The sequence below is a fragment of the Nipponia nippon genome, unplaced genomic scaffold (assembly GCF_047370975.1).
Source record: "Nipponia nippon isolate SJK-2023a ecotype South Korea unplaced genomic scaffold, ASM4737097v1 scaffold_5, whole genome shotgun sequence".
NCBI classification, from domain to species: Eukaryota; Metazoa; Chordata; class Aves; order Pelecaniformes; family Threskiornithidae; genus Nipponia; species Nipponia nippon.
Genome location: NW_028262369.1, coordinates 39,248,991 through 39,274,811, shown reverse-complemented (window position 1 = coordinate 39,274,811; position 25,821 = coordinate 39,248,991). Strand labels below are relative to the sequence as shown.

Sequence of the window (25,821 nt, the reverse complement as noted above, 5' to 3'; positions counted from 1 at the left end):
CCATTGGACTTACATTCTCAGTAATACACAACAATTTTTTTTATTGCCATAGATAGGGTTTCTCTCAAAAAGAAAAAAGTGTTAATATCCGGTAAACAAATGCCAACATTTTCTGCACTTCCAGCTGGACCTTGGATTTATGCGGATGCTTTTCTGTGTGACCCCAATTGCAGGACTGAGCCACCTGAGCTCAAACCACATCATCTGATTGGAACCATTACATGAAACAATACCAGAATAGTTTTTGCTGCAAACACCGCACATTGAAAAACCTACCATCTCCTTCACATTTGTGGAGTCCAACAATGTATCCACAGCTACAAGAAGAAAGCAGCTATTTTCATTGTTAATACTTTTTTCAATTGCATTAAAAATTAGTTCTAGAAGGTCAGGTTTGCTGCTCATTGCCTGTGCCTGAGGAAACAACAAAAGACAGCCATTTAAAACAAGAGTGTACTTCATATGCAAATGCATTACTGAGCAGAGAGGATCTGCTATCACGCTGTGCAGGAGGTATTCCAAAGCTGAGCATCTTCCTTTGTATCCATTCCCTAGCCCCAGCCCTCCAGCAAATCATCCCGAACAAATCAGCCCTCCAGCAAATCATCCCAAATTTTAGGAGCAAGCACGCTGCGATGAATTTACAGCCACATGCAACTCCAGATTCAAAGACAAAATGTTTTAACATCTCCCTATTGTTTTTTTAATCCTCTATACATATTAAAGCAAAACCTTCCATGGGAGGAATGAACCAGCTAGATGACTAGGTATGGTCTCACCAGGACCTGCAGCATTGCCACATTCTTGCAACTCGCAACAAAAATCAGTAGAAGTTTGATTATGAGTATTAGGAGTATAGTCATTCTTGTAACTACGTGCTGTTGTTCCAGGAGTCTGAAAGCTTTTTCAAAGCTTCTGTATATACTTATCTCTTTGCAATACAGAAACTGTCCCACTAAATGAACTGGAACTTTTGCTTAACCGAGGCACATAACCTGAATGCAGTATCAACCCTGCGTATCAAAGTATTAATATGCTTTAAAACATCACTGAAAAAAACATCCCCCAAAAAAGCTTAGCACTGCCTTTTTGGTTTTTCTTTTTTTTTTTTTTTTCTACAGAAATGTACTTAAAGCAAAAGTTGAAACTATTTTGATTATTTAGCAGCCTGAACTACCCAAGGTGTGATATAATTCAATTTATTTGGAAGCATACAATAACTTGAGGGCACTTTTACCTGCAACAAAACAGAGAAGCCTTCACTTTGTACTACGTGTAGGAAGTTTGCCACAATAAATGTTACGCATTCTTCTTGTAGCCTAGATGCCAAGGCCACAGCTGCCTCTGTCCATTTCACTTGGGGAAGACTATTGATCAGCCGGTCACTCTCCATCAAAAGGAAAGCAGCATTCTTGTGGTTCTTAAAATAAAACCAGAAATTAGCCTGTTGCCAAGTAATCACCTAAGCAATTGCTGCTGGTAAAATGGCTTCTGTTCAGTTACTGAACAATTACACAAGGATCCAGTCACGTATTAATTTCTCTTCTTTAAATAAATTTGGATTTTGATAATTCTGAGCATGATACCTACCTTCGAAACTAAAGCAGAAAAAGAAAAATCTACTGCTTCTCTTTTGCCTGCTCAAGTTAGGCAGTAAAGTTTTCGGTAGCTTTTATTGTATTTTTTTCAACTGTGTGTCATTACATACTGCAGTCCTGAACAAAATAAGGCAAATGTTAACTGGAGAAACTGAATAGAGGAAAACCTTTTAGGTCACTGAAAGATGTAATAAAATCTTGAATAAAATGGGTAAGTGAAAGTTTTAGGTGAGTATGGATGGCCTGGCATTTGGGATACATAAATACCCAAGCATTTTCATAATTATGAATCCTTTTGCTTTGTTTAAAGGAGTCAGACATCAAATATTTGTCTTCCCAGATGGAGTTTTAACTGAACTTACCCTCTTTGTTGTCTAACGTTTCTCTAAGAAATGTAACTGTTATGTTTATAGTTACATTTAAAGCAAGCAAACAGATTTCTTAACATTTATTCCCCTGGTCTGTGCCTCTGGTTCTTTCCTACTTGTCTAAGCATTTGCCTTGCCTCATCAGCATGGTACCTGAGGGCAACTTCTACTGGCTAACACATCACTTAAAAAGAACTTGCAATTTAATGTTATTCACATCAGAATGGATTGAAAGCTCTACTCAACATGACCTAGCAGGTCACTGATAAATTATGCAGTAAGATCAGTAACACTGGAGAAAGCAACAATTCAGATAACTATTTTACACAAAAAACCCTACTGTAAATTCAGATTATAATCATGTTTGTCCCATGCAAAGTGGAAAGCAGGGAGGATTTTCTTCATGCGTATTGTAGTTAAACATAAAATCTGGCCAGCCATTATTCAACTATTTTTTTTATTATTTTACTCAGCTGTGGGCAAAACCAGTTTGCATGTATGTATGTAAGGTAAATTAAGGATGAAGTATATGCTTATGGTTTGATCTTGCTCCCGCTGGACTCAATTACAAGCTTTTTGAATTGTCCAGAATTCAACCCCTGCTCACAAGGCAATAAGCATTTACTCCCATTAGACACTTCCAGTGAAATATAAAATGCCTTCATTGACTTCTGATTATATCAGCAACTTTGAGGAGTGGCTCTAACTGAATTTTCCTTCTCTTGTTGTATTTTTTTCCTAACCATTCTAAAGCGGAGTCCACTTATCTATAAAAATGGTAATTTTCTTGCATGCAGTTGAGACACCAGGAACAAGTACCTGAACAGTGTTTTAAACTGCACTCCCATTTTAATGTTTCTGTGTTCATCATTGTGGCTTCCCAGAGGTTTTCCAGTCAGCGATCTCCTTTCCTTTGCACCTTTTCTTCCCCTGTGGCTGCCCCACTTTAACTAACTTTCACATTTCCAAGTTTGGTAAATGAAAGGATTGGTAGAGTCACACTGTTTAACTGGGTGTAACTGTTTTACAGCAGAGAACTGTAGCAGCAGAGAAAAGAGGATCATAAAACATACAGTAGCCCCTGCAAAATTAATTTTAGACATTTTCTTCTTCCTCCCTCAAGCAACCTTAAGCATTTTTGCAGACTGTGAAAAACTCCACTGGGAATTCCACAAGTTTTTGGACTGGGTGTCTTCAGACCTCAGAGTTAAATGATCACTCACCAGAACTGTTTTGTGGGCAGAAGAGGCTTATGCTTTATGTTTTAACTTTGCAATTCTAAAAGCTTTGTAGGCTTCAGTCCATAAAATACCAGTGAATCTTGCACAGACCCACCAACACAATTTTTAAATCAGTAAAATGGGAACCAAACCACACTTTAGTCCAGACTGCAAAAGTCTTCTGGAGAAGCTGGGTACACAGCTGGAGCAGTACCAAGTACCACAGTGCCATGACTGTTCTGCAAATGCTGGTAGCTTGAAGATAGCTCACGTATTTCAACACAAACTGTAACCACAGCATCTTGATATATTATAATAGGCACAGAGGGTAAGGAAGGCCTGAAGTGGCTTAGTTTTACCTTTAAGCTGTCCTGATAATGTTGCACAAGGGTGCCTGGAGGGGAGCCTAGAACTGTGTCTACACTACACACCTGAGCTAGTTTGGAGATGCATGGTGGTGTAACTATGAACACCTGTAGAACATTCTGATCTGTCGATCAGAATGAACTGATCTATCATCCTAAAAACCTTACTTAAAACTTCTTAAATATTTATACAATATATGACATAAAAAAGCTATGTATATACTCTAGGAACAACTGCATATACTGATCTAATATAATGGCAGAACACCTAGTATCTTAAGAGCTATAGCTACTATCTTTATTCTGTTAGAAATTATGTATTCTGGTAGAAGAACTGTTCAGTTTTTGTAACTGTAGATACTCTCAAGTTTCTCTTGGTACAGCCACATAGCCCTGAAATCTCTTGTTTCTCAGGCTTTCACCAGGATATGCAGTAGCAGCCGCCACTCACAGCTGACCTGCTGGCCTCGGCACTTGATGGGGGTAAGTACTCCATCAAAGAAGTCCTGAGAAAAAACAGTCCCAAGCCTTCACAGCCCTTTCAATGAGGGGCAGTTCTTGGCCAGAACCATTTAAGAGTACATCTCTTGAACTAGGGGTATGTTTGGCAACGTGGGTCACCATACCTGAGCTATGTAGATTGGATAACAACAGTAAGAGAGACAGGGACAAGGACAGCATGAGATATATGAGTCGTCGCATACTTTGCTGTCTGGTGTGTGCTAGAACCAAAATCATCCTGTGAATGTTACCTGAGCTAGCTACATTAAACTTTCTGTATGCCAATTCACATTACCATCACATAGACATACAGTCATGCTTGGCAGCGGCTGTACAGGTTTACCTTTAGCTCCTACCTGCTCTTCATATTTCTGTTACTATTCTGTGTATTTACAGGCTAATTACTGGGCCAAATTGCTGTTAACAGGTCTAGTTCAAATCCGTTACTTTTAAGTCAGCTCTGAGGGTAGTTTTATACAGAAACACAATTACAAAGTATTTAAGTTTAAGCAGATCTAAATTGGAACAATGTAAATATGTGCCACAAAAAATGAACGCTGAGCTTTGAGGGGACCAACTCAGTACTGTTGTCTGAGAAGCAGAAGATATGTATACTATACTGGTACTTTATTTTTGAAAAGTCAGCTTGCCTGTAAACAAATGGCTTGTGATCACTGATGACCAGTGATCACCTTAAGTCTGAAAAAAAGTACATTTTTTCCAGATTAGAATATAGGCAAAGAGGAAAAGACCATCACAAACAATATATGCCGCCACCTAACATAGAAATTGATACAGCAATTTGCTGTTCCTCACTATCTGAATGCATAATGCTGCGCTATGATGTCACAGCTGTGTTTCATGAACTTATTTTGTATTATTATGCTGGACTTTGATGTGATTATCACTAGGCTGTGTGCCATGAAGCATAACAACATCTGCACATCAAAATCTGGTTTTAAATTGTTATTTTAATGGGAACTTTTACATAGTATAAGTGCACTACAGATTTAAAATACTATATTTATTCTCATAAATTACATTGCACAGCTAAATAAGGAAAAAATTTACAATTGCTCTATTTTTATATAAAGCACACTATATGCTACTTACCAAAGAGTTAACCAACATAACAAGACAGTTGTTCTGAAGTTCAGTAGGTAAACTGGCAAAGCTTCTCTCTGACAAACATTTTGCAAAATGTTTTCCTACCCATCTGTTGAAAAAAGAGCCTTTCTTAGGTAAGGAAGATGAAAAATGTTCTATCTTCACTTGTTAGCATCAGTGATGCTTCTAAAGTATTGTGAAGAAAAAATGTCTAAAATGTGAACATTTTATATGACAAAATAAACCCAATCTTGCAAAGTAAAATAATTTCAACAGAAAGCAGGGAAATTAAAAACATACACCGTAATTTATTTTATTTTACTTACTTCATGCAAGCAGCATATAGGTTTTCCGCTCCCAGTGAATGAGCAATAGCCATGCATTCTAGTACAGGTTGCTGTTTTCCAGGAACAGGCTAGAGTTGTTAGCAAATTATCACAATTATTGTATGTTCTGACTTATAGAAACTATAAAGAAGTAAAAAAATCTTCAGTTCAAACAGAAGTACTGTTAGCAACCATGGTATTTAAGTTTCTTTGCCTTTATGCAGGATAGGGAAGTCATCTGCTTCCACACATGTCAGTAAAGTAGTATTCAGCCTAGCGAGCCTAATGCATGAAAATGCTCAACTCTAAGCAGTTGTGTGTTTTTAAACTAACTTTAACTGAACAGAAATATTTGCTAAATACATGCCCATGAAATCTGATATGCATATATATAGTATTTCCATATTTCTATTAAGAACAATTACATACACAATGGAATGTGTTAAATTATACTCCATGTATATATTGAATTGATCATGTGGAATACTGCTTTTCATCAGTTGTGGTTTATAAGCTTCTGTAAATAGGTGGATGATACCACAGGCTTTACTCCCATCATCAAACCCAGTGAATTCAGCAGATTTACACATAAGAATAGGGTCCGTTGAATTAAGCTAACACCTTGACCACACAGTTGTTAAGTATCTCGTCAATATGATATGTAAGTAATAGAATGAAAATTCTTCTTAGGCTTTACGGTTCACCAGGTAGCATGAGAACTGACATACCTTTTGGAAAAAATTGCAGTAATCTCTCTTCAAAATGTAGATAGCTACTTCTTTCAGCCCGTCTAGCCCATACATGTCTGCAATGCCCAACATGCGACTAAAGAGAAAGCAGTAGCAACAGGAATCAAAAATAATTTTAATATATGCATTTTGCTTACAAGACAATTTGCATGCTAATTTCACCTTTTTGTTCAGTCAGAATTTACTGCAGAAATAGATTGATAACCAAGTGTGAAACTTGCCAAAGAATAATCTTCAAAGAGGAACACGTATTGACCTAGTAATAATCTCCCAATCACTGGGTCCAGTCTATATAAAAGTAAGCCTCAGCCGCTGGCTGAGAAACTGTTTAGAAGACTCCCAGTTTCTCTATTTTAAGGGTAGCAAGTGAAAAACATATTTGTGCCAGCAGAGTTTTGGCATTTTATAGGTTTTTTCCAAGGATTATATAAAATGTTCTTAGATACGATGTCATCAATAATTATGTCTCTTCCAAGTACTAAAAAGCACAGCGAGCAAACTATTAATTATTTTACGTAATAATCAATACCACAGCTTTATTTTCTGTATCAATTTATTACCTGAACATTGACATTGGGGCATATTATAAACAATTCCATATTTTTATTTTAGATAGATAAGCTTTGAACAACAATTCCTAACATTAAGAAATTGTAGTGTTTGAACAGCTAATCTATAAGTGGTTTCAGGGAATAATTCACACATTTCAGAACTTACTTCACTAGTTCAGGATTATGTATAAAACTGTGATTAAAAACTATCCCAGAAGAAAATGCCAACATTTACATTGGTTGCTATATATCATCTTTTATGGATCTAAGACTAACTACTTAGCCTTCGCATCGACTCAAATGATTATTTAAAAATAAATTCCAAATATTAACTATTATATATTATCACACATTGTACATATTATTCTGAAAACTAAAAGGAAGGTACAGGCAAATTGGGAATTATTTTGGTATAAAACACCCTCCTGTTACTCGCTGTCCTTACATAACATTCCAAAAACGTCTGGCCCACCTTTTCCAGTAGCTGCCAAATAAACAAGATTTCTTCAACAGCTTTATTTTTGGAATTCCCTCAAGTATGTTTAGGTGTAATGATCATTGTATTTGACATCTTTGTCTTATTTATACTACGTGAAGAATTTTCCTTTTGACTTTTAACTGAGAAAATACAGAACAAGCACAAACTGCAATTAATAAAAGTTGACATATACCCAACATCAACTTTGTCTGGGAAGTCCAGAATACCTCCATATATAAAATGCAAGATGACACTCATTTCTACATGGCTTATGCTGCAAAAAAGAAAGGAAAAAAAATACAAATAAAGACATGTCCAGAATAAAACCCACCACATTTCTTAGCCAAAGGAAGTTGGTCAAAAGGCTCAAATGTCATCCAGCCATTCTGTGAATTGAAGGTAAATGGTCTGATAAAATTAAAGCTATTTTCAAGATTACTGCCATGTAAAAATATCTGACTGGACTATGTTTTGGGTGAATTTTGCTACTCAATAGTCTTACTGAAACTTTGTAATACTTTAAATCTTTGAAATTAAATCATAAGCAGACTAATACTAGTATCTAGATTATTTACACCGATAAATGCAGAAAGGATTTTTTTTCATCATCTCCAAGCTCTTTACAAGTAATAAGTCAATTATTAAGCAACTATATATTTAAAAATTGTTTTATAATAATTATTTTTAATTCTTGATTTTAGGAATATATTCAAGCTTTTCCCACAATAAAAATACATTTAATAGTTTTACTACAACGCTAAGCGGGATTGTTGCATCTCAAAATATTTAGAAAAAGTCTCTATGCTTAGATTCAGATTAAGAAATACAGAATTTCTACACAGAGTTGTGTTTGTATCCTTGCATTGTCCCAGCACCATAACAGGGAAAGGCACGGAATATCTATTTGAAATGGTGGACACGATCTCCTGAACAATACATTAATGTATTTAATGTATGTATGTCTTGGCGTGCAATCTTCAGAACCCACAAATGCTGTGTACATTAGTATAAATGGAATATAGTCATGCAGATTGAGCTAAGACCCTTTAAAACATTAGACGTGTTTAAGCAACAGACATTGATGAATAAAAACAAAAGGGAAAAAAAGGTTGCAACAGGCTAAGAAGCAAAATCAACACAGTTGTCTCTCTATGTATTAGTACACGATAGCCATAAAATCAGCAAGAACGAGTTTCCCCACAGTCTTGACAGCTGTTATCTGAGGCAGAATTTTCATTATTTCAGAATAAGCCATATGTATTTTATTTATAAGTGTTTAAAAAGACAGCATAGAAATCTGCACCAAGCAGAAAACTGAACTAGAAAAGGTAAAATAAATGGATATGATTCTTAAGAACAGAAATTATGAGGCATTGGCATGAGAATATACTCTCATACAAAGATTAAGTACTTCTCAGGAGAAGCCTCTATTGAAAAATAGGGATGAAAATTTCTTAGCCATATAGAAATCAATTACGGGGAGAGAAGTGTAAATACCAGAGTCATTGCTGACTATCAGCCTCTAAAACATAATATGTATAGCATAAAAGCTAAGGAATCAATTAAAAGCGTATTGTTTTATAAGTATTAGGAAGTTATAAACAAATCAAGAGATAACCTTCCTGATTTTGCAGCAGTATTATCACACTGACAGAAAACTAAAGTTATGAAAATATGAGGAAGTATCACTTGGCCAAGCAATTATATTTTGCAACACTGTAAAGTACACAGTTCCTTCTGAAGAAACCCGAGTCAGCCAACATCATGCCTGTCATGTACAAGTATCAGTATTAGTTTGCTTTTAAAGAAAATTTAATAGATTTCAATTGATTTTTCTGATACTGAAAAGAACTAACCTGGCAGTCCCCAGTTTATCTACAAAGTCTTAAATATTCATCCTACAAGTACAGCTCCATTATTTTCAGCTCTCACACAGAAAGCCATTGCGAACAAGCACACTCATCAAAATTGTTTTAGTATATGATGCTGAAATATCATTATTAAACACTGTTTCAGGAATTTAATTGCTTATTTGTCTTTACATTATACATACACTCTTATTGTACAAATAGGTATGAAAATAAATGACACTGTTCAGACATCCATTATACTTTTCATGACATGTACAACATGAAGTGAAAGAAGAGAATTGTAAAATAGACTGTGAATACTAAAACATACTCTACAAAAAAGGAGCAGTACTCTTCTGCTGATGACAAAGACTTCTTCCCTGAACCATCTGACAACATTAACAAATACACTTCACAGGCTGAAGTCAAACCAGTACTCAGGAAATGTATCAGGTTGAAGAAAAGTGTCAAGGCAGATTAATCTTCAGTACTCTATACACAGCACAGTTGTTACATATTTGCAGTGATTTTAAATTGCCTACCTTTGCTCCCACACGACTGGCAAAGACACCACTTACCCTTGAAGAGTGATGTGCTCTTGGGAGCTTTCAGCCCAACTTCCACTCAGCATAGCAGCAAAGTAACTAGATCTGGCACATAAAATGGCCCTGAGAGAGAAAAAGTAAACATTATTCCACTAGATACAAATATTTATTATGAGACTCTTTGATAACATTGACTTAAATCTTCGCCCTTTATGCATTAAGGTGTCATCTGTGTACTGCATGCCTTTTCTTCCAGTATTTTTGGAATTTCAAAATATGCTAAAGAAAAAAAAAAAAGCAAACAGTATTCTAAATTTCTCACTTAAAGTTTGTTTCTAGTATGACTTTCACATTCACACAGAGGAAATTATTATCATAAGCATTTTCCTTTTGTTTAATATAAAATTACAAATTTATTTCTTCTGTTTTTTTTTTTTACCAAATACCAGTAAATAACCTTGTTTACACAGCCCCATTTTAGCTAAATAACTGCATCCTGAATCTCTTAAATTCTTTCTATACTACAAAATGTGTAATTATTAAAGTGAAAAGAGAAGCATAAAACTTCTCTTACTCGAAACTGACTGGCTGCCTACCAGCACATCCTAAAAGTCCAACAGATTTGATAACTAACATATGATACAACAATATGTGTGTTGCCAGCACTATTTGAGAAGAGCTATCAATTACTTCTGTTTAGACTTACTACCCTTGTATATTTAAAAGGCATAACTGGCCATAAAGGAGCTAATTCGATTTACTACTACTTCCATCAAAGACAATAAAGAAACCCCAGACCAGTAGTCTGTGTAGCTCAGTATCTCCACCAGTATCAGAGTCTTCAAAAAACCAGATGAGAAGACCTTTGCAACAGGAGCTTCTTAAAGTGGAAGTGGAAGGGCAAAAAGGAAGAGAAGACAGTGGGTGAAAACTGCTTTATGATTTCAGCCTTCCAGATTTACATCAGTTATAGTGTTAGCCTTTATGTATCTTATCTGGGCTACTGCAGCCACAGATAATATTCTCATACATACACTTTTATCCTGACACTTACTAAGCTTCCCATTATTTATAGAATGACCTTACGTCATCTATTTCCTGTGGCAGAAAAAGCAAAGCGTTATATTAGGCATGAGAATCCTTTCTTTTACATGTATTTGTTGGCTCTTAAAATGTTTCAGAGCACTCTCATTTTGCGTAGGAAGAAGTAAGAAGAACGCTATTTATGGTCTCTCTTCTAGTCATTATATATTCTGGAATCTCTCATCTCTCTTCCCTCCTCCTGCTTCAGAAGTCTCAATACTTTAAATTAGGAACTTCTCGTACATTCCTCCTGTGATTCATCTAGCAATAATAATGAAACTTTTACAGAATGTTTCATATCTCAGTGAAATGTGTCCACATGTAAATGGATATTACATCACAACTTTGAGTATGTGAAAATCTTGTTTTTATAAGATACAATAACACAATATCATGGAGATATGAAATACACTATCTCCAATTTTGTCATCCTCTTCCAAATACATTTTAGTAATGAACAGGGCTAGATCAACTGCAAGGGCATAGCTGAAGTGGATATTTCAAAGACTCATTTTAAATAAGATTGCTGCTCCGTAGAATACGGACAAGTATGTATTACCTAAACATACATTGATAAAATTTTAACTTATAAAATACATGGAGCTACCAAATGAATTGGAAGTAAATTTATATGTGCTTTCCTACTGTCACGGTTTGTGCCCTAAGTTTATTACTGAACAAATTGACTTGCTCCATTCAGAGCTCTGTAAGAATACAACACAGCACTAGGGAGACCTAACCTGGCAGCTTTCTCAGAGCACTGCTGCTCACACTGTGAAGTCTATTGGAAGTTCGTAGGACTTCATGAGAAAGTAAGGAATACCGAGATAAGTGAGTGGGAGAGGGTGGGGGCTTAAACTGTCTCCTGTTTGAGAACTTCAAAAAAACCCTTAAAATAAATAAATCATCCTGGTGCTTTCACCAGAGTTATACCCAAAGTTAGATTTCCATTATTCACTCCTACTGTTCACATGATGCAGTACTAAAACAAGCAAGTCTTGTGCCTGTTTCAGAACATCCTTGTTTTCTCTGTGATTTACTGCCATATTTTTGGGGGCTGGTTAGACTATATACATTGCTCCAGGCAATACGTGGCCTAAATCAAAGCAGCTCTGCTGATGGAATCGTTTTGTTGACTTTCTTTTTGCATTAAAGTATTTGTTTCTCAAAGTCATGGACCTGAGAACATGTCTTCCTATAGTGTAGACCAGAAGCAAAAACCATGCCTAACTATACTACATTCTGGAAATCTAGTATATATCCTAATTCTATTATTTAAAAGTAAAATAACCCCCTCTCCCCCTTATGACATATCTTCTGTAAAGATGTTTGTAATGTCAGTAATATAACCCCCACACTGGTTTTGTGTTGAGAAAATACTAAAAATAGTGGAGGTTTTTATAATCTCTTTCAGTTAGTTATATACTCAAAGGCAACAAAATACAGGCTGTCTAGTTTGTTATGTTAAGGACAAACAGACTCATATCAAAGGTGCAAGGAGTGGTACTGATGCTTTAATTTGCTTTCCCAAGCTACAGAAGTCCAATAAGCCAACGTTCTTAAATGGTCTTGGACTTTAGACCTAATAAAGGCTGCTGACAATCTTTATGTCTACATGACTGAAATAACGAAAGTAAAATCAGATTCTGTATGCACAAATTCTGAAGAGCAGGAAAAAAAAAATTACTACTGCAGAAATTTTCTACCTGTAAGATAATTTTATTCATCGTTAACTGCTGAATAGTTTATTAATAGATTTTTCATTTTCTTCAGAGAGCATAGATTATTTAAAAAAAGGTTAGCAAAGAAAACCTATGCAGTATTTATACATGAGTGTATACTCATATAATGAGTTTACAGTCGCAATCTTAGAAGTGCTAAAAATGCAATTGTTTTCACAATAGTTGCCATTAATGACATAAATAGTTTTCATTTGTATCAAAGTATGGCCACTTTGCACATAAGACCTAAAAACTCTAATGGTTCACAGCTAGATAACAGCACCAGCAATAACTTACTATAGATATACAGTACCAGCAACATTTTATACTAGAAGGATTTTGGTTGAAAAACTTTACAGTAAATACTTATGTACCTGTGAGCTTGAAAATCTTTGCCTTCTATGCAAATATTAATATCTGGACAACAGCACTTCTTGTAGAGCATCATTAAGTCTTCTCCTAAGACAGATGCAGTTTCTAGTTTGGAATTACCTGCAGGTGGGGAGAAATAGCTATTTTCACTTTGTCCGGTGTAGGCTAGACTATTGACAGTACACAGACAACTTAAAATATTTGAAAAGAAGAATCTGACGTAATGAAAAATTTTAATATTGCATACTCAAGCTAGATTTTCCTTGAAAGGTTTTTCCAGACCTTGCATTTTACTTCTTGTTTTGGCTTGAGATAATGGAAATTTGACTAATGCTTCATATTTAATATCTATAGAAGAAGTGCTACTTAGTGTTAGTCCTTTGCAAGATTATGTAGCCAGTTCATTTTTTCTACAGAGATCTGGTACCTCTGCATTAAAGAAAAGTAGACTCCAAAGAAGTTCAGGGTCATGTAGTGCTACAAGGTTCTGCCTGAACAGATTTGTTGCTTGATCCTATCTTACTGACACAGCTGTAGCAGCCAACACCTCTGGTGAAGATGCAGTTACACATTTCCTCATGTTACTTATTTCATTCAGAGTTGTAGTAGGGAAGATTCTGAAAGATTCCAAAATCCTCATAAGACAACAGTTTCCTCATTCCAAAATCCTCACAAAACAGAAGTATAATTCCAAACCTACCTGCAGCGTCTTTGTTGCTTTCTGCATCAACGACTACTTCTGGAATTTCCTCTTCAATACAAGATGAACAAGCAGCTTCTTTCTGCACAGCTTCACTTGGAGTATTCTGATCAACAGGTGTTCTTTTGCCATCTCCATGACAATTTACATTTGTTTGAGCGTTCTGAAGCGTAGCAACATTGTTTTCTTGTATTAATTTGGGTTCCAATACTTTTTTCATCATAGCCAGCTCCTCAGCTTCTTTAAGATTTTTATCAGATGAATATACAAGCCTAGAAGATGACACTAAGTTTACTCCTGTAATTTTTTAATTGATCAAAACAAACAAATAAAAAAAGACTTTTTTTTTGTCTAACAAAGTTCGTGACCAGAAAACAAAAGCTGGACTCTACAGTGCTTAATAATAATTAAAAAAACCCCACCTTTTAAAAACCGTATCTCTGGAAAACTTATTTCTGCAATGCTTGAAAAAGCATAAACAAGCATTACAAGTAGAATGTAATATCAGATTAAAAGAAAGAAAAGTTTCCGTCCCTCAGTTTGCTTTTTTAATTAAAGAAACTTTTGTCTGCTCTTTATAGCTCATCTACTGGCAAAAGCAGAAGCACGCTGTATCAGTAATGACAGATGACTGATTTATAAATCTTAGTATGACCAAGAAAAGGCATTTGATTGTCCTTTAATATCATCAAATTTACAAACCCAAGAATATAAAAACCTTCTCACATCAAGTTTACAAGTACAAAACCATAAGAATGGTATAGAAATATAAATGAATGGTATTAAAGATATAAATTTTAATTTCAAAGGAAGTGCTTGAAAGCATGAAAATTTGCAGTTAAGATTAAGAGCTTTGCCCATATAGTAATTCCAGCTTCCCACTTTCCCATCTGTTTCACCAGCTTATTTTTGGCTCAAGATCTGGAAAGGCTAACAAAGCCCGCAGTCTGTGACTGCGGAGAGCTCATATTTATAGACAGATACTGCACTCCAGCAACTTAATGGAGCCTTAAAAAGTCAACGTGAACTTATAACGTTCTTTATCAGTGGTCTCATACCATATAGATGAAGTTAGCAAAGTTTAACAGAAGAGCTACAGTTACTTTGGATTTAGCAGACGTGTACTTACAGATCTGCATTTAGTCACTCATTCCATGGTAAAGAGGCTTTATTGTTAATATGGGAACATAGTAATTTGAGCACTGTTTGAACATTGTCCTCTAAAGGGGCAGAGAAAACATACAAAGAAATCATCTTCTTTCTTAAGTCCTGTATTTAAAGGATTGAGTTAGGTAGAATTTTTTTGAACATGATACAGGTTCTCACCAAGAACGAATGACAAGAAACAAGAATGTGGGGAATGGGAATTTTAATATTTTATTAGATTTTGAAAGCAAGGGCCAGGAAAACGTATGACAGGAGTAATAAAATTTCACATTGAAAGAGTAAGATTGGTGGACTCTCTTTACATGGGTTTTTAATGTGGTTGTACCTGTATGTGCTTTCAGAACTCCTAACCTGTGAACTCGGCCTGACCATCTATTGCTTTCATATTTACAGTGCTTTCCAACCTGGCGTAACAATAGCATGAGGCATGAGAGAAAGACATGTAATAACATGCCATATTACCAAGAACAGGACCACAGGTTGCTTGCTGGAGCAAGGAAACTTTGTAGTTCTTTAGAAAATACAAGACCATGACTTCCACACTTTTTCCCCATTCACTATGCTTCTCAGTACTTAACACCTGTGTTTTACAGCTCTATGGCAGTAGGACTCAAGAACAGAAATTCAGAGTAGAAACACAATTAACCCAGAGATTTCAAAATTCCACAGCAGTATTCTGAAGTTTTGTCTTCAAGCTGTTTCTCCACATTAGATCTTCCAAGAAATGTCACTTAAAGTCACATAGACAATGCCACTACTGGACAAAATCCAATCATTCCCACTTTATCCCTGCATCTTCAGCAGATGTAAGCAAATGCCACAATTACAGAAGCAAACAGTAAACACATACCGAATGTGAAAAACTGCAGGAAGATACCTAGTAGTAAAGGTTTGTTGAAAGAAAATTGCAATTCATAACATGTTAGGTTAAATTTGCACTGGAACTTTACTTATTCACCTTTCTGTTGCTGTGGAGCTGTTGTGTATTCAACGTGTAAAGACAGTACAAATTGACTTTGAGGAAGAAAGAAAATTAGCAGCAACAGATTCGCTGCTTTGCCATAAAGTCATTATTTTAATATTCTTGTTTACTTTCTGCCAGTAACTGAAAAACATATCCATAGGGAATCTGATAAGCTAGGCAATGAGGCAACAATTTCCTGGGAATCCTCAGGGTATTTTCAGATAATCTACATAACAAACCTCTGGAATGCAATTCTATTATCACTAGGGCTTAAGTCAATAAAAACGGCACCCTTACCACAGCTAGGAACTCTGTAAATAAAACAAGTGGCATGTTTTTAATCCAGAGCTAAGGAACTGGTTTTGTATTTGAAATAAGTTTTTGTATTTGAAATAAGTTTGTTTCCGTAAAAAGTCAAGGAACCTTGATTATTTAAGTTAACGTTTAAAATCCAGCCACAGTCCTGGATTTATTACTTCCAGAAAGTCAGCAGAATATCTGTATATTAGAGTCCCGCTTAATACAGACTGTAAATTTACTACTTTGAAAGACTCATGAAGGCATCCATTATTCTGCTTCAGACAGCAATAATGGTTTTAGCACATCTTGTAGAAATTCTGTTTTATCTCACTTAAATCCCATTAGATGTTCTTTCCAGATTGGAATATTCTGCAGTTTTTCTAAAACCCCTTATAGAAAACTCTGCTTGGCAACACTCTTTATTTTATAGGCTCATTTCTAAAGGCAGAGTGAAGTTTTCTAGGCTGTCTTCTACAGAGTATCAAATGGCACCTTCCTGCATAAACAAAAGCTAGGGAAATCTTTCATCCACAGCAAAATGCATAGCTCAGACCTTGGAGCTCAGATGTCTTAGTGATAATGTAAAACCATCTCTTTAAAACACAGCTGCTGTAAGAAACCAGGACCCTTACTGCAGAATTATGAATAGTTTTTACTGTTCCAAACCTCTTGAGTAGGCATCATTCAACGTGACACCTTAGTTTAGTAAGTTAAAGTGCAGAAGACTACAATTCTATAGTTATACATTTCTTCTTTAAATCAGATAGAGGTACCATGAGGAGGTCTTAGAGCTTGGCCAGTTTTGAACTAAGTGTTTTCAAGAGAGCAGTTTTTGTAGTCATCTGAACAGTCTTAGAAGGCATAAAGATGTTCCAGTTCTTCCAACATCCCTAACGTTGATCAGGAAAGTACTAGATTGTACTCGCTGTGACCAAACAGCTTCCTAGAACATATAAGCAGTAGGGAGTTATTTTGTTTTATAACAGCACAAAGCCTACATAGACATCTCAAAACGCACTTTGAAGAAAAGCACGTACTTTGTGGGTAGTTTGCAAAGTACTAAGAAAACGCTAAGTAGCCCAACCAAACTTACTTTTATGCATCTAAAGATGTCATTCACAGTTTTGTTTTTAAAGGTGTCCTGAAGTTCTATCTCCTCTCGTTCCAAATCACTTAGGCTAAATTCTTTGGGAAGTTTCTCAGCCTTAGAGCTCTCTTTAAGGCCCACCTATTTCTATCAGTTGTAGACGCATGACTCCACACAGTCTTGAAAACCACACAGTCTCATTAGAAGAACAATCATGCAATTCTGTTGTCAGAACAGCCACAAAGCCAATACTGACTAGAATCAGCAAGACATTTTTAAGCTCACTAAAAGTATAAAAAACATGATCACAAAAATTCCTAAGATAATAGTTGAGTCGAAAAAGAATTTTGAGTTATGATCCCCTTCTTTGGTCCTTTGAGTCAAGAGGTGCATTTCCTTACTGTGGGCCACCCACTGTATGCAAGACTGACAAAATCCCAAACAGAAATGTTGTGTGCCACTAGTAACCATGGAGACAACACAAATAAGAAGGGAAGTGAGAAAGGGCAGGTTTTATTTTAATGAAACACCATATTTAAAAGTGTGAGGAACCCATTTCTGTTGTTACTTCCGAGAACACCGAAAGCCACTGGAATTAACACCATCATCACCAAACTTTACTGAAAGCTGTTAGGACAGCCTCTCCTATTGTCCCCAAGTAGATGTTAACCAAATAACTAAATAAAAAACAATTCTCAATTAATTAGGCATCCACCTTTCAAGTGGTCCTTACAGCAGCTTCCACTTGCTCAGAGAGAGAGTTCTTCACTGAGAGCCTATCCGGAGAAGAGAGTTACCTGCCATCTTCTCCTTACCCACGTTCTCCTTAAAGTTATACATACACACACACATCATTGATGTCACTAGAGAAGTGCTTTTGAGTTCTTAGACACTCACTGTTTAAACAGACAGGATCTTGTACACGTTGTTATGGATATGCTGTGTATATGCCCAGATTCGCAGAGCATTAGTAAAGAGGTCACAAAGCCATGAACAAAAGCCATTAATGCCAGGGGAGAGGACTTTTTTTTTTTTTTTTCTATCTTGATGTGATTTTTCTATCAGCTAGCAACATAGACTGATTGTTAATGCTAAAGTCTATCAGAAAATGAGAAACTTGTCCATCATAAATACTATGGATAGCATGAAGCTGTCAGCACTGAAGTCCAACACATATGAAAAGGGGAAATTCTCCTGTTTGACAGTGCAGCAGTTTAATTGCCCTGAGAAAAAGATACTATGGTAACTTCAGCATAGAGGTACAAGTACAGATGCCCAAAACAGGATAGTTACTTGGTCATGTAGGGGATAACACAATTAATGAAAACAGACAAAACAAATTATGTTTTTCTTTTATTTACAAGTTATACAGATGCTGTGTGTTGTTTTCAATAGGAACTCGGTATAGCACATACCAGAACTTCATGTAGTAACTAGATTAGCACTGAAATATCTTCTGTACACGTGTAAAATACCATATTATATAGTTTTACTTAAACAAAGCTGTGTGTTATCACAATTAAATGCCAAAATAAAAACAAGATCTATTAACTTTTGTTAAAATAACACTGAGAATGTCAGAAGTCTCTGAACCACTCCCTGCCCAATGTTTTAATGCATTGATGTCTTTAGCAAACCCAACTGCAGCAAATAATACTCTCATGCACTGCATTTAATCTTGGTGGACTTGCAAAAATATTTCAGCAATACGCCTATAGCAGTGAATCTTCGTTAGTTCAAGTTAGGGATGTCATACGCACAACTTCAACCTACCTTAATCACTTCAGATTCTTCTGTCTCCCTTTAGATTTGCTAAAAGAAGTGTCTGCTTGATTTTTGCAGCTAAGATGGTTATTTTAACTTAATTGATTCTTGAGACAAGTATTTCAGTAAATTTCATCTCATGAGATGCAACATCAACTGCTTCGCTGCCTCACACACATGCCGATTAAGTTTTCTTATTTCTTGTGAAAGCTAAGCATTTCAGCAGAAGAATCTGGCCCTTAAGCAATCATGGTCCCAGTGAAAGACTTCTACCCATTTTTTACATAAATTGATTTTTTTTTTCTTGAGGCATAAATCCATGGCATACTATGTTTTCCACAGCAAGATGTTAATAACACACATACCGAATATACTGCGACTCGACAGTTTAGCTTCTCAACTTCCTCTGAGAAATTGAGATTAGATATAAACATGGATTAAAAAAAAATCCAACAAGAAAAAAGACAAACTAATTGCTTTTATGTATGTATGTGGAAAGGAGAAAAAGCCACCATTGTCTGGCATGTGTTTAAAGCCTGTTTTCATCAAAAGAAACAGGTCATCATGGTGAAGGCTTTCGTCCCCCAACAAGATATAGCATAAAATCTAAACTACAAGCTGCATGTAGTATCTTACTTATTTCTCTCTCTCCCACCTTCCTTATGTAGTATCTTACTTATTTCTCTCTCTCCCACCTTCCTTGCTTAGCAAAGTCTAATTATTCTCAATGACTAGCTTAGCTCATATTTATAACCACAACAAACTAACTTGGTGCTGTAGTAACAAACTCAGACCAGAGAATATGGTTGTATGAATGAAAGCCATTAAGTAGACCAGAGAATATGGTTGTATGAATGAAAGCCATTAAGTTAGAACAGCTTAGCTATTCACAGGAACAAATTCCTTAATCCCTTAACTTGGGAAATAAGCACTTTGGTTCACAATAATTTGTTCTCAACTTTCTCAGTTTTCACTGTTCACTGGAGATAAGCCTTTACAGAGCATTTTAACTTCCACAATTCAGGATTTATCGTTTCGCAAAGTTTAAGACAGTTACATCAAATTTCCCATGTTGCCCATATTTATAGGGCGGGCTTTGTTAATTCTATTTGTTTTGGGAGGGATGATTTTTTTTCAGCTGTATTGCTGATTCCCTTACGTGTTAATGCAAGGAAAAGAATAGTTGTTGAGCCATAAAATGCACCCGCAAGTGCCACAGAAAGCCCTTTTTGCAGTTAGCTTGTTTTCAAGTTACATGAATCAGTCACTCAGAGAAGATACTCCTTGCATGGTAGAGTACACCACATCAACAGGCACGAGTGATAAGAGGATAAAAGGGAAGGATCATATCAGAGTAAACTGTGTCACCCACAAAATTTCAAGAACATGGGAGACATGCTATTCTTCTGAAATAGAGTGGTCTGCAGTCATAACCCATTAGAGGGGAATGCAGAAGCCTAGATATTAAGGGTAAGATTGCTGAGGCATAAGTGTAAAGGAATTCAGTGTACATGAGAAGTCATGTTTCCTTCCTCTAAAACAGCCAGTATCCAATGGGGACTATGACAATCTAGCAATCAGTAAGAATAATCTCATGCATAAATTGTGTAAAGAAATGTTTCCCTTTTTCACTACTTTGTAATCCAATGTTATGGAACTGTAACTGGGAATTGTACTTAAAGAACAAGTATTCACAAATGAGTTGTGCTGTATTTGGTGCAACTGCTTTATGAAAACCTCACATGCAAGAGAAGGTCAAGCTGAAAATAGAGCTAAGCCATCGTCTTTTGTAGTGTCAATCCGCTGTCATGTAATATCAACAGGTACCCCACCTTCTGGCTTGGCTTTTTTCCCCTGCACACAGGAAAGATTCTGACAGACACGAGCAACAATGAGATTGCAAGAGGTGTCACTAAGTGACAGATTAAACTGGAACAGTGCCATAGGGTATCTGTTGTATTAATAGCAGTTGCTACAGCCTAAAATTTATTCAACAAAGGAAAGGTGTGCATAGAGTCTACAGAAAGAAGTTACTGTCATCATGCTGTCTAGGAGTTTGCCTTCAAGAATGTTTTTGTTTGCACTGAAGCTAGATGTAGCATCCTTCTACTGCCTGATACAGAACTACACGAACGTAACAAGGTCGAAGCCTTGGCTGGTCTACTTTGAATCAACTGCTGGTGCTGCAAATTAACCCCCGTGGCAGTAAATGTCACAATGACAATTGTATTCCTTTGTATTTGATCTGTATATATTGCTTTTTTAACTGGATCTGACTGTCATTAGGTCCTTCTCTGTCCTTCCTTAAATCAGATCCCTTTAATACAAATATCAGGAGACAATGAGAGTAACAACTAGATTTTTATTTCTAAAGCTATACTTTTCCGACTGAAAGGGTAAAAGCAGTTTGCCTCTCAAAAGGGAACATATTAATGATCTAATGATCTGTGACAGGCTATTGTCCTTCAGGGATGCTAAGTTGCTTGCTTCTCGAGGCAAACTGCAGAACCCTGCCTGAGCAGTCATCTCCTGCCATTGACATACCTGCAACTGTTGACCCTTTTCTAGTTGTGTTACGAAGAGTGACAGAAGGCTATTGGAGGGCAGAGTCAATTTTATGTTAGCTTCATTGGGCAAAAACGTAGGGTGAACAGTGCCTACAATATGGACGCTGCACTTCCTGGTGCCCAGCAGTTTCTCGCTGGTGCCCTCAGACAGTGCAATCATAGGGAGGGAAACAGAGCAGTGCTTAGGTACTCATCTGTTTCATGCTGAGGCTACACAGAAGGATCAGCATGAAGTTCACCATGTCCTTCATCCTGCTTAAAAATGCTCAGAAGTTTGGCAAGAGGAGCTGCGCAGTCTTCAGCACAGAAATGACATATAGCCTACATCTCTCCCGATTAAGAGAGACAGAGGCCCAAAGGAAGTATGTCTCACTGAGATGCAGGCCAGATATAGCTTGTGAGAAAAAAGTCCCCAAATCCCCAAGGAAAGATGATTTTTACTTGGGAAGCTAAAAGAAAAGCTGAATATAAACAGGAAGAGGAATGAGATTTTGTTATAGCTTTGATGAACTCTTCAATACTATACTAGTATTCCACTTCTCCAATTCCACAGGGAAACAGTATTTATAACCAGAAAACCTAGAACTTCCGTAGAAAACTACAACTTTCTCTCCGAAGCTCAACTGCAGCTACAGGTCTTTGTTACAACTCAGCATGGCAATTCACGTGCTGCAAGAATTAGGCTAGCTTTCAGTCAACCTCAAGCTGTAATTTAAGACACTGTTTTGGATTTGCGAAGATCTAATTCATTTGCATCTTAACAGTAAGAAACCACTTAGATTCAGCAGCCACAGATGTTAGCACTGATGACTGTCAGTGCAACAATGAAATTAGGCTCTTTTCAACCAAAGCTGCTTCCTTTCCTGGGTCCAAAGCAGGACCAAAGCACTGTGGTCAAACTCCAGGGCATTCTGCAACACACCTTTTCACAGAACGTGCTAGCATAGAGGACTCAAAAGGTGAAGTATCAAACAGCACTGAAGACTAAGTTAAGAAAAACCAACCATCTTGCAAAACGCCCTTCATACATAGCTTAGAATATATGGGGAGGTTCCTTTGAAGAATGTAAACTCACACTGAAAAGATAAAAGGTTTATAATTAGATGAGCTGTTTTGAGTTTAAAGATGTTTTTCAATACCAGGCTTTCTGGAGAACATGCAGGACTCTAGGGATCATTACCTGCCTTCCAGCAAACAGACAAAATTGAATGCAAGTATCAATGAACTGTAAGCATATTACATGCTTACATTAGGAAAATAAAGGAATGATATAACAGTGTATAAATAATTAATTATTCCCAATAATTGTTCCCCAATTTCCAAATTAAAATAACTTGGAATTTTTAAAATTTGCATTATCATGCTTCTGCATGAAAGTCTTCTGTACCACCACTTACATGAATGTGAAGCAAATTAATGGAATCAAAGTAATAACGGAGTTAAGAAAAATACGAGACAAAAACATGCCGTTTTGTTTCTTACCACTTGTTTTATAACGCTCCTGCCAGACTTGGACAGTAACCTAACAAATGCCAGTTTATCAGCCTGTTCCACTACAATGCTTCTGTGTTTTAGATATTCCTCTCAGTTCAAAAAGTTTTCTTTTGTACTTATTATAACTTTAGTACCCTGAATACATATTTTTAGCCACCTGCTGCCTTATTTACAAATTTAAGGAGAGAATGAGAGAAATCAATAGGGAGAGGTCAGCCTAGGTTATATTTTAGGCACTAAACTTTAAAACTGCAACACCTTCCCCTTCTTGCCAACACTCTCGAGACCCTGCAAGTGCATACATTTTCTAGGCGCATCCTGAATTCATCCGAAATCCCGGAATGCCTACCACTTTGCTCCTGTGCACGCCCCGAAGTGCCGGTCGGCTCCAACATCCAACCCTGTTTTACAGAAGGCAGGCGGCACCAACACAGCTTTACCTGAGAAAAGCAAGCGCTGCCCAGTTCTTTGAAAGAAGGATTCGAAGCACTTGCGGGCAAGGTGGATTGCAAGGTCCGGTGGCAGTACCAGCCAGCACCCCCGATGCACTCACCGAAGGTTTGGAGCAAGACGAGCGAGATGTCGGATGCACGCTGATAGCTGGCGATGGGAAAACACGCTGGCCCTTGCGCCAGTCGGTGGGGAGCCGCCAGCCCGCACGCTGCACTGATGCTCGCTCTGGGATCCCAGGTTGGGGGGGAAAGCTCTGCTTTGTTTGGCCTAGGCCGCGGGTCATCAGGGCTTCGGTGATGACCACACAGTTTCTAACTTGACGCATCTTCATCTAACTTAATGAAGTCCTCCTAGGTTTCCAAATCCGTAACTATTTTTTTTTTTTTTAACGCGACACTGGAGTGGCTTTTCTTTGTTGTTTTTCATTGGGTAACCTTGCTAACGAGGATACTAGTAGGCACAAACAATTTTAAAGGACGGATTCAGGATTTTTGCTACTTTTTCTCTTGTTCTGTTACAAAGCCTTTACGTACCATACAGAACCACGCTACGGCGGCAAGTATACCCACGCGCTGTCAGCGGAGGGACGAAGGCAGAGGAAGATGGGGAAGGTACAGGAAAGTCCTCCGCCAACGCCGCGGGAAGGCTGTGAAGGTACCGCTTTGAACGGGAAAGCTTTAGGACAGGTGCTAACACTGGGGAAAAAAGAAGAGGAGGGACACCGGAGGGGTAGCAGCGAAGCGGAGCCGCCGCCCGTCAGCCCGAGGGCCGCCCCCGCCCCCGCCGCCGCGCACTCACCGCAGGAAGCGCCGGAACTCGGCGGGCCCCACGCCGTCCAGCCGCAGCACCTCCCGGGGCGGCCGCCCCCCGCCCAGCCCGGCGAAGAGCCGCGGCGCCCGCGCCAGCAGCACCGCCCGGTGCGCCCGCAGCAGCGCGTCGCCCACGCGGATGGTCACGTCGGAGAGCGTCCCCTCCGCCAGCAGCCTGCGGGAGCGCACCGTTACCGCCGTCTCCTCGCCGCGCCCTCCCCCCGGCCCGGCTGCCGCCCCCCCGCCTACCTGCCGAGGTCCCGCCGGAGCTGCTCGGCCAGAGCCTCCTTCAGCTGCTGCCGCTCCACCGCCGCCGGGCCGAGGCCCTTCGGCGCGCCGCCGCCACCGCAGCGCGCCATGTGCCGCCAGCCGCCCCGTTCCGCGCCCGCAGGGACGCGGGGCGGGGATTGACAGACGGTCCCTTAGCGACGACGCCGACGGGGCGGGCCGCCGTATTCACGAAAACAACCGGGACAGCGCTTGTCGCCGCGGGCGGCGCCTTCCTTCCCGCCAGCGTCAGCCCCGCCGGCGGCTGAGGGACCGGCTCGCAAGCAGCCGCGGGAGCCCCGCCGCGCCGGCCGCCGCGCCTTCCCCGCTCCCCCGCGGGGGGCGTGGCCAGCAGTGGCCCCCGCCAATGAGGGCCAGCGGCACTCCGCCTGGCCCCGCCCTCCCCCCGCGGCCGGGGCGGGGCCCCCGGCGAGGGCGGGGCCGGTGGGCGGGGCCTTCCCACCCGGCCCCCCCCCAGCCTCGGTTGCCGCCGGGAGGGAGCCATCTGCTGCGTAGACAGTAAAAGTGGCTTTAGAGCACCCTTCTGAGGCAAGGAACAGCCTTTCCAACCTTACAGTTTAAGTAAAAGCAGCACGTAACCATTTCGGTCGATAAATGCTGAAGATATTCGGGGGGAAAATACCCTTGAAGGCAGGCACCAGCCACGGATGGAAAAGGCAAGATGAGTACCACTATCACCGTACCGAGGGGACTCTTCCTCAGGTTTTGCGAACTGCACGAAAGGAAGCAGGTTGCCAGCCACGAGCTAATACTTGGCCGGCGGCACCCCTCGGTCCACTCTCTTGCAAGGATTTCGTCAAGCAAGATGTCGGCAGGGGCCGTGCCAAGTACCTGTGTGGGAAACCGTGGCTCAAAAGAGACGACACGTGCAGCAGCGTGGCACTTGTTGAGACTCCCCGGGAATTGTCAGCTGTCATCTCCTGGGGTGGACAGTTGGTTCAGGCCCACCTGGCTCCAGTGCCCCCTCTGATGGGCCCTTGTTGGTCCTCGCCTGATCCCAGGGCATTGCACTTGCTCTGCAGGCAGAGAGGGAGCCTTGGGAAATCGTGTAGGCAGGTGACTCACCTCTTCTGGGGACTTAGGTTTTGTACTGCTTTTTTCTTTGTAGTTAGCATCCACTGTTACGCTCCCCTGCCATCGCATGCAAGTTAATTCTACCCTCTGTTTCCATAATCACTGCGTCTCTTCCTCCTATAAACACAGGAACTTGGCAGCAGTTCTTGGAGACAAGAACAGTAGTTGCTAACATAGGAAGGGTAATGCCAACAATGAGGCATTATTTCCAAGAAACTACAACAATCGTAGCATGAGGAAGGCTGCGCAGTGGACAGACACTTCAGCTACTCAAACCCAATTCTTAGCTTCAGTAAGAAATCTCCCCATAGGAAGTCCAA

The 25,821-nt window shown here is 38.8% G+C and overlaps 1 protein-coding gene across 1 annotated transcript in view; it reads right to left on the bottom strand.

Moving 5' to 3' along the window:
• BTBD8 (BTB domain containing 8) overlaps positions 1-24,703 on the bottom strand; it is a 41,351-nt gene extending 16,648 nt beyond the window's left edge. The window contains exons 1-11 of the mRNA XM_087732212.1: positions 24,389-24,703; positions 24,129-24,314; positions 13,535-13,806; positions 12,837-12,954; positions 9,692-9,781; positions 7,457-7,537; positions 6,214-6,310; positions 5,486-5,574; positions 5,166-5,268; positions 1,238-1,420; positions 277-414 (exon numbers count right to left, since the gene is read on the bottom strand). Of these exons, the coding sequence (XP_087588338.1) occupies positions 277-414; positions 1,238-1,420; positions 5,166-5,268; positions 5,486-5,574; positions 6,214-6,310; positions 7,457-7,537; positions 9,692-9,781; positions 12,837-12,954; positions 13,535-13,806; positions 24,129-24,314; positions 24,389-24,498 (1,467 nt within the window). The 5' untranslated portion in view covers positions 24,499-24,703. The remainder of the gene's footprint in view (positions 1-276; positions 415-1,237; positions 1,421-5,165; positions 5,269-5,485; positions 5,575-6,213; positions 6,311-7,456; positions 7,538-9,691; positions 9,782-12,836; positions 12,955-13,534; positions 13,807-24,128; positions 24,315-24,388) is intronic.
• Between the last annotated feature and the right edge of the window lie 1,118 nt (positions 24,704-25,821).